The sequence below is a fragment of the Carlito syrichta genome, unplaced genomic scaffold (assembly GCF_000164805.1).
Source record: "Carlito syrichta isolate Samal-C Ts95f unplaced genomic scaffold, Tarsius_syrichta-2.0.1 Scaffold303959, whole genome shotgun sequence".
Classification (NCBI taxonomy): domain Eukaryota; kingdom Metazoa; phylum Chordata; class Mammalia; order Primates; family Tarsiidae; genus Carlito; species Carlito syrichta.
The window spans coordinates 111,621-121,628 of record NW_007248055.1 but is presented as its reverse complement, the minus strand read 5'-3'; the positions used below and the strand labels follow the sequence as shown (position 1 = coordinate 121,628).

The 10,008-nt window shown below is 41.0% G+C and overlaps 1 protein-coding gene across 3 annotated transcripts in view; it reads right to left on the bottom strand.

The window, feature by feature from the left end:
* RGS7BP (regulator of G protein signaling 7 binding protein) overlaps positions 1–10,008 on the bottom strand; it is a 110,285-nt gene extending 100,277 nt beyond the window's left edge. For 2 of the 3 annotated variants that reach the window (XM_008059222.2, XM_008059224.2), the window contains exons 1-2: positions 9,800–10,008; positions 8,702–8,868 (exon numbers count right to left, since the gene is read on the bottom strand). In XM_008059222.2, coding sequence (XP_008057413.1) covers positions 8,702–8,868; positions 9,800–9,964 — 332 coding nt within the window. In that variant the 5' untranslated portion in view covers positions 9,965–10,008. Of the gene's footprint in view, positions 1–8,701; positions 8,869–9,505; positions 9,561–9,799 lie in introns of those variants that run through there. The other variant, XM_008059223.2, reaches the window with a different exon arrangement.

Genomic DNA, 10,008 nt, shown 5'->3' with positions numbered 1-10,008 from the left:
TTCCAAGTAACCGGAATTACAGGGCACGCGCTACCGCGCCCAGTTGATTTTTTGATTTATTGTAGAGATGAGGTCTCGCTGCCCAGGCGGGTCTCGAACCCGCGGGCTCAGGCAATCCACTCACCTCAGCCTCCCAAAGGCGCGGGATTACAGGCTGAGCCACCGAGCCCGGCTGGAGAGCATATTCTTTTGGTATAGACATAACTTGCCTTTCACTATTTCACCAGGGAGAGTCAAACATTTTAAAGCAAAACACCTGTAATAGGAAAGAAAAATAAAGGACAGAGTGGGTGGACTGGCATGCCTGCCAACTGCAGGCCTCTTTCACTAACAGCAGAGGCTGTCACTGCCCACGTAAGACCTCCTCCATTGCGTGGATCCACGAAAACTGAGAGCTGCCTCCACGGTCACCAAGCACTTCTTGCACACTCTACCACCCTACATCATTGCTGCTGTCTTGGCCAAAGTGTTGAAAGGGACATTACTAAGCTAAAACTCTTTATTCTCCCTTGCCTCACTCTCCCTCCTCCCAATTTCCTAGCAAACAGAACCAGGGTACAAACAAGCAACCAGCTAGAAGTGGGACTGGAAAAAAAATGGGGCAAAAAGATTAACTGGAAATCAAAAACCCAAACAGACCCTCCCCAAAAAGGAGGAGGAGGAGGAAAGAACATGAAAAGGGAGAAGAAGAAAAGGAGAAACACATGCTAAGAAAATCACTGCTGGAGGGGAAAATCTGAAATCCTTGGTTATGGATCTTTAGGGTGTTCATTATGTTGCTCCAGAAAGCCACTAGGTCATTAACATTCTTCTTTCGAATGTATTGTGTTCAGATCTTGACAAATTATTTCTAGAATTCAATCATCAAATTTCCTGCATGGTGCTTATATTTTCCTAGCTCAGTTCCGTAAACAAAGTCTATGAGATTCTACATGAATTAACGTAGAATACTGGGATAATGAAGCCACAAGACTTGGAAGTCCTTCAGTTCAACACTTATTTAGGTGTGCGGGAAATTTAACAGATTTGTCGAATGTCACACAGCCTATTCCAGAACTAGGCAAAAGATTTTGTATATATTATATGATTTATACAGAATATAGGCTGATTTATACAGAGAAAATATTCTGAAATTTAACTACCTTTAAAACTTTATATCTCTATATTGTTCTTAAGGTATTTAAGAACAAGCTTCTTGAGAACCATCTGGGAAACTTAGAGATTTTCTCAGAACACAATGTAAGAAACTAAGGTAAACAAAGATTTAACCCATCCAAAATATTTATTTCAAAAATATTTTATGGATTAATATCTTTTTATATAAATGTATTTGACAACCTAAATTTTTAAATGTCTTAATTATGCCAAACCTAACCTGTATTAACACTAACCTGCATTTACTCTGTACTCGGCAGCCTTTAAGCACTTGATTCTCACCGTACCATATGATTTGGTCTCATTTTTTTATTAACCCCATTTTGCTGATTAGGAAAGAGAGGCAGAGAGAGACGGTATCACTGACCAACTTGGGAATAGTAGCACTGCCAGTCTGGCCCCAAAGTCTAATGCACTTAACCCCTGAACCGGACTACCACTTATCAGTCTGTAAAACAATATGCATATGAATTCACACATGTATGTGTCCTTAGCAAGTGGTTAAGCCAGGATTTTATTGAGGTCTAATCTGATTTAGAGTCAATGCTTTTTCCCACCACACTGTACTGACTTTCATGTTATTATACGTCAACATAATTTTTGAGATCTGGTGTAAACCTTTTTACATTTTGACTTTCGTCAGCAGGCAGTAATTGAAGGCAGCAGTGTGAGAAAGATTCAGTTCAACATGAAACTCCAGAAGCAGCATAAGAAAGGGAATCCTAGTCCCCGGTCCACCATCCATTCCTGGGATGTGCTGGAGGATGTTGGCTCCTCTGGGTTACCCTGGCCTTGTGTGCTGTGCTCTCTCTTCACTCTCAGGAGGTAGTGTGGTTGATGACACAGATACGAAAACAGGGAGCAGAGGACCCGGGTTCCAGTCTTAGATCAGCCTCTGACTGGCAGAGTGCCATGGACAGGCTGGGCACACGGTCCTTGCTTCGAATACTTAGCTCACTTAATCCTACCACAAGAGCAGGCATGACAACCAGTTTACAGATGAAGAATGTGATTCAGAGAGTTAAGTAATTCCATCAAGGTCGAAAAAGTTACTGTGGAGCCCTAGGGATATTTTGAAGGTGCCTCAGAAGGAACTGAGAAGGAGCTCAGACACTTTGGGAAGGAGACAGGGCCCAGACTCCCACCCACTCCTGATTTGTGCACACGCACATACATTTATACACACACACACACACCAAGCAGTGCCACGTTGACCTTTCTCATAAATACCTTTCCACATTTAGATTGACTAGAAGATTTGCTGCTAAAAAAAAGTCTGGGGACCACCTTTTCAAGTGACCTTTAAAGTCACTTTTAGTGTTAATATTTAGGTGAGAATCAGAGTTGAAAAGGTATAATAACTTTGGTAAATCAAGCTAGTCAGAGGAGACTTCAGATTCACCTGGCTGAGTCTTTCCAGAAGGCAGATATCTGATGCTTTTGAAAGGAAAGTCTGTGTCTGAACTCTGCTGATCTAAACACAATTTGAGAAAGTGTTTTGATTGTGTTGGTGAAGATGGTCCTCTTATCTAGGGTCAGTTAGCTGAAAGACACAGTCTGAGTCTTTTTCCTTTTGTGCTACCACCATTCCTTAAGGGTTTCAACTGGTCAAGGATGAATGGTGGGTAGCATTTGCAACTTGTTTAATTCTAACTCATTGTCTTTTGTCTTCCTCTCTGTTTTATTTCATCTTCTTTTTACTCTGTCCACTTTCAATCCTGTCTTTCTCCTCTGGCTTCAAAGCCAGCTGATACGTAAGAAAGGAGTGGTCTGTATTGGTAAACAATGAGTGAATTTGAATTTTTACTCCTTCAAATCCTGTCTTTCTCCCACTGTAAGAGGGGGGAACCCCCCAAATTGGAATTTATTTATAAAAAACTGGATATTTTTTCTTGCATGTTTAAACTTGTCACCTTCAAATATTCTCCATTTGATGCACTACACCTATCAAGATGCTTTTTCCACTGCTTAAAATGGTTTTTGAACTCATCGGTTTTCATTCCCTTTAGTGCTCTGCTGTCTTTTGTTTTACATCTTCCACATCAACAAAACATTTCCCTTTGAGGACTTTTTTCATATGGGGAAACAACAACAACAAAAAAATTGCGTGGAGCAAGGTCAGGTGAATATGGCATGGGGGTCATGCTGCTTTTTTTTTTTTTTTTTTTAGTTGGAGTCTCACTCTGTCACCCAGACTGGAGTGCAGTGGCCGCTCCCGGCCACCGCAGCCTCGACCTGCTGGGCTCCGGCGATCCTTCCACCTCAGCCTTCCGAGTAGCCGGAATTACAGGCATGCGCAACCACGCCCGGCTGATTTTTTGATTTATTCTAGAGATGAGGTCTCGCTGCCCAGGTGGGTCTCGAACCCACGGGCTCAGGCAATCCACTCAGCTCAGCCTCCCAAAGGCGCGGGATTACAGGTTGAGCCACCGAGCCTGGCTGGTCATGCTGCTTTTGAGCAAAAATTGCTAAACACTCAGTGTGATAGTGGGCAGGTGCATTGTCATAGTGGAAGAACCAGTTACTTTTTTTTTGGCCATAACTCGAGATATTTCTTCTGCAAATCATGACCCAACCTTCTCAAAACTTCCAGATTTTTTCCAGAGGGAAAAATTCCTGGTGTACTAAAAGGGGCCTGCCCTCCAACGGAGAATTCTAGTTCTGCCCTTCATTAAGAGCTGCATGTGGAAGTCCTACCCAGAGCATAAGACAAGAAAAAGAGATACAAATTATCCAAATTGAAAAAGAAGAAATCAAACCTTCTCTGTTTGCCAACAATATGATCTTATACCTAGAGAACCCTAAAGATTCCTCCAAAAGACTCCTGGACTTGATCAATGAATTTGGTATAATTTCAAGATACAAAATCAATACACACAAATCAGTAGCACTGCTATGCACCAATAGCAACAAAGCTGAGAATTAAATCAAGAACTCAGTTCCATTTACAGTAGCAGCCCCAAAGCTAAAGTACCTAGGCATATATTTAACCATGGAGGTGAAAGATCTCTATAAGGAAAAGTACAAGACTCTGATGAAAGAAATTGCAGAGGACACAGAAAAATGGAGAAACATCCCATGCTCACGGATTGGAGACGTCAACATTATTAAAATGGCCATATTACTCAAAGTAATCTACAAGAGTCAATGTAATACCTATCAAAATACCAACTTCATTTTTCATAGAATTAGAAAGAACAATCCTAAAATTCATATGGAACCAAATAACAGCGGGAATAGTCAAAGCAATTGTAAGCAAAAAAAAAGAATAAAAGTGGAGGCATCATATTACCTGACTTCAAATTATACTACAAGGTTATAGTAACCAAAATAGCATGGTACTGGTACAAGAGCAGACAGATGGGCTAATGGAGAAGAATAGAAAATTCAGAAATAAACCCAAGTATCTACAACCAACTGATCTTTGACAAAGCAGACAAAACATACACTGGGAAAAGGACACCCTATTTAACTAATGGTGCTAGAAAAATTGGATAGCTGCATGCAGAAAAATGAAACTTTATCCTTATCTCTCTCCATATACAAAAATTAACTCAAGATGATTAAAGACTTAAATGTCAGACCTGAAACCACAAAAATCCCAGAAAGAAAACCTAGGAAAAGTTTATGGACATCAATCTAGGCAAAAAATTTATGGCTAAAACCCCCAAAACAAATGCAGTTAAAGCAAGAATAAATAAATGGGACTTAATTAAACTAAAAGACTTCTGCACAGCAAAAGAAATAACAGAGCCAACAGGCAACCTACAGAATGGGAGAAGATATTTGCAAACCATACATCTGATAAAGGACTAATATCCAGAATCTACAAAGAATTCAAACAAATCAGCAAGAAAAAAAGCAAATAACCCCATTAAAAAATAGACAAATCACATGAATAGATATCTCTCAAAATAAGATACACAAATGGCCAACAAACATGAAAACATACTCAACATCACTCATTATCAGGGGAATTCAAATTAAAACCACAATGAGATACCACATTATACCAGTCAGAATAGCCATTAAAAAAAAAATAGATGTTGGCATGCATGTGGAGAAAAGGGAACACTTATACACTGTTGGTGGGTGTGTAAATTAGTACAACCTCTATGGAAAATGGTATGGAGATTTCTCAAAGAACTAAAAGTAGATCTACCATTTGATCCAGCAATCCCACTACTAAATATCTACCCTAAGGAAAAGAGGCCATTATATAAAAAAGACAACTGCACCTGCATGTTCACTGCAGCACAATTTTCAATTGCAAAGATGTGGAATCAACCTAAATGCCCCTCAATCAATTAGTGGATAATGAAAATGAAAAACAATGAATTCATGTTCTTTGCAGCAACATGGGCAGAGCTGGAGTCATCATCCTAAATGAACTGAAACAGAAACAGAAAACCAAGCACCACATGTTCTCACTCATAGGTGGGAGTTAAAGGGTCGCAAAGGTGGAAACAATAGACACTGGGGACACCGGTAAGTGGGGAGAAGGAAGGGGAAGTTAGGGTTCCAAAATTATCTATGGGCACAATGTCCACTATCTGGGGAATGGGTCACCTAAGACCCAATCCCCACCACTACACATTATGGCCATGTAACAAATACACATGAGTACCCACTGAATCTAAAAAAAAAAAAAAATTTAAAAACCACTAAAAGTTACATGTGTAGGAAAGAATAAGGACAACCAAAAGACCAAGTGTATGGAGGTATACTTTATATATTGTAAAATTCACTCATTTTTGGTGTGCACTTTTAGTGAATAGAGTTATACAACCATCACCAACAGACCCATTTCGGAGCATTTTCATCACCCAAAAAGATTCCTTGAGCTCATCTGCAGTCATACCTGTTTTTACCTCCAGCCCCAGGAAACCACTAGTCTACTTTCTGTCCCTATAGATTTGCTTTTTCTGGGCATTTCATACAATAGATGGTATTTTGTGACTGGTCAGTTAGCATACTCTTTTTAAGACTTATTCATATTTTGGCATGTATCAGGACTTTGTTTCTTTTTAAAGGACACTTTTTGGAATGGCAGCATCATATAGAGGAAAGAACATGAATTTCAGAAGTACACAAGTGTGGAGCAGAACCAAAGCTGTGCTACTTCTTAGCTGTGTAACTTCAGGCAAGTTCCTCAATCTCTCTGAGACTCACTTGTAGAATAAGAATCATCATCCCTCCCTCAGAGGATTATTCTATGAAGTAACTGGATTGTGATGACAAATAGTGGGCACTCAAGAAATCTGGTCCTTCTCTCTAAAATCCCCCAAGAAACTTTGCTTTTCTCACCCTGCTTCAAACTTGAAAGTGAATCCTCCAGTCTCCCTGTAGCCTTTCCATGAAGCTTGAAATGAGAACCCACATAACAAGTAATATCAGAAATGGAATTCACCAAAGGGAATCACATCCTTCATTAATGGAGCCCAGATGGTGAGGAACTAAAGGGATTTCCTTCAATTATGTTGCTGTCATTTTTTATAATGAACGTTAAACTGCATTTAATTATTATTTTAAAGGAGAAATGTGTCAAATTCTATCCTAGAACATTTGACAGATTTGGCCTTTCCTTTGCAAAGCCCTAAAGTTATCTTATTTCCTCACTAATTCTTATAAAACTGCTCCCATTAACATCAACCCTTAGATGACATGTAGGTAAGTAGCAAAGAGCGAAAAACCCCATATCAATACAACCTACTTCAAGTCGGGTGCTATGGTAGATGACTGTAGTCCTGTCTACTCTGAAGTTTGAGGCAGAAGCATAGCTTGAGCTCAAGAGTTTGAGACCAGCCTGGGCAACACAGTGAGACCCTCTCTCAAAGAATAAGAAAAAAAAAATCTACCACAAATCCTCCAAACTCAATTTTTAGTCAATGGTTTCAGACTTTCTTTCCTGAACCGTTACAAGAACCTGAATTTCACGTGTATAGCAAAATAGACTGAATTGAACTCCTTGTTCATTTCTCCAGCTTACCTTCTCTGATTAGAACATATTCTCATTTTGAGTTCCAACTTAAAGAAATCCTAAATGTAATCTCATCCTACACAAAGTTTACAAAGATGCTACCCCTTAGCTGTGGGAGTAAAATTTCCAGCCTCAAACCTACTTTTTCCTCCGAATCATTGCTTCTCTATACTTTTAAATTTACCACTATTCTCCTTCATGTTTGTTTTTCCTCCTCTTGCCTGGGATTTATCACAGCTCCATTTCCTCCCCAAACTCCTGAATCACTTAATTTCCTTCCACTTCTCAGATTCACTTCTTAAGTATAGTGTAACAGTTAAAATAGCAAAGGATAAGGCTTCTCAATATTTTTACTAAATAAAATAGGATTGTAACATACTTTGTTTATTCATATCTTCAAAGAGATTAGTACAGTGTATCATTTTTATGATATAAAATGCTTGTTGTCAAATGTAAAGTCATTATTAAGAGAGGCAACAAGTGGTTTTCCAATCTTTATATACTAATAATAGTCACTATCCATATTATTAAAACTAAAGATGGCAAAAAGTGATTCTTTCAAAAGAGTAAATTGGATATAATTTCTTTTCTTTATTTTTAAACAGGATTTATTGAGAGGACCGAAAAGCTCCCATAGTGGGAGGGGACCCGAGGGTGTTGCCCCATTGTATATAATTTCTACAAGTGATCAATCTGCAACATTATCCAGGTGAGTTTGACTAATTTGAATTTCTATTGTGATAGTCATACTCACACAGAACAGATAAAGGTTATATCACAGGAATCTGTGTTTTTTTGCTCTAAGTACTTATTTGAAAATAGGAACTGTTAACGAAAACCATAGCTAACTTTTCCCACATTATTAAGAGATCAAGAAGAAGTAGGTTGGGTCTCAGGAGAGGTGTTTTCACTCACCTAATACAGGCTTGGGAAATCACAAATGTGATAAAAAAAAATAAGAATTCGGGAAACAAAAACTTCTTAGGTTTATTGAGATTTGTGAATTTCCCCAATCTGTAAAGAAAATTTTCTTATGTTAAAACTTGCCCTTTCATATCACTACAGTGGAGAGAGTAATTTATATCCAAGACTTTATTTTAAGGTTTTTATTTTAAGCGGTATCACAGGAATTTATCTCATGGTATAAATAGTTTAGTAAATCTGGGATTTAGCAAAGGTTTTTTCCTCTACAGCACAGGCCTTTTGTTCAGCAGCAGATGACAAAATAATCTTGAGGCATGATGATTTAACTTCAGTTTGATGTCCAAACATACTCCCCCAATCTTAAGCTCCAAATTCCAGTATGTCACCAGCATACTGAAAATTAATTTTGAAAAAAAAATCACTTACTGACCCAAATCATATATATATATGAATCACACAGCCTTCAAATTATGGTTTGACCTAAAGTTTGTGTATAGTACCCTCGAGAATCCCGAACTCAGTGTAATTGGTTAAAACCTCAAATTTTCAGAGATCATCTCTGAGGCCTTGGCCACCATAAAATTCTGTCAGCATCCATGCATCCCGCATATGAATTACCAAATAATTCCAAGAGTCTCCTACCCTGAGATGGCAGCCAGTTTTTGGTGTGCCTGACGGGCCATTTCACAACCTTTGGTTCTTGTCTTGTGCATTTCCGCCCGGAGTGAGGGGCAGCTGACCGAGACGTCCCCAATAGAAATGACCAACTCTCGGAACAGGGCCACTTGCGTGTTGAACTCTTGGACAAGCTGGAAAAGAAGCGAGTTTCTTTCACCAAACGTTTGTCATCAGAAAGTTTCCTCTTTCAGTGTACATAAGCCGGGGCCTTCACTGACTCCGAGCCCGCACCCCAGATCTCCCGCTAAGGAGCTACGAATTGTTTAAAGCTTAAGACAAAAAAGATCTCAAGTCTCTTTGTCCAAGGTAAATGTTTATTTTTCACCTGCAAGTCTGGCCGTAGAAGCTCTCATTTCCAGATTACTTGCCCCCACCCGTTCAGATTCGGTTTCTGCAGAGCAAGAGCATATGCGGAGAGCTATCATGCCACTCCCAGGTCAACAGAGAATGGTGTTGGAGCCTCCCGCATAGACGCTCCCCTCTGCTCCTGCTGCGCTGTGGATTTGAAGTTGCACAGCGGGGGTGGGGTGTGGGTGAGCGGGGGACCGAAGGTAGAGTGTGACAGGCAAACCATTCACCTCCTGCCGGGCCACAGCACCTGTCACGCTGCGACGCCTGATGGGAAGACCGGCCACAGCCTTTGCGCTGGAACCCTCGTCCCTTCTGCGGCGACCCGTGCGCTCTGTTTGGGTCTGTTTGCTATCGTCTGCCCGCAAAGGTGCACCCCACCTCCCCTTTTCCTCCCTCCCTAGTGAGCGAGCCAGTTACTGTATTTTTCGCATCCACCATTCTTCGAGGGGGCTAGAGGCACAACCTACAGCCGCGGACCCCCCAGATCCTGGCTGTGGCACTTGTCTCCGCCGGGCCGTGACGACCCAAGTGTCACCCCGAATCCGGGGGACTGCAGATTTAAAAATAGTGCATGTGCACGTGATCGGCATTGAGGAGATGAGGGTGGAGGAGTGGCTGGCACTCCTGCAAACGATGAACATACCCGACTCCCCCCACCCCCTCTCCAAAAAGAAAAAAAGAAAAGAAAAAAGAGGCGCAGTTTTCACCCACCATCTTGCAGTCGTCCAGGGCTCGCTGGGTTTTGTGGGCGCTCTCGGAGCCGCTGCCCCTGCGCTCCCAATCCCCGCTCTGCAGCTGGGGCTTGCTGATCTGGAAGATCGAGGAGCGGGTGGACCGGCTGGGGCGCTTTTTGCGCCCATTCGGTGCAGAACTCATGCATACACATCCACCAAGCCCAAGCCGCTGGTGCAGTGCGCCCC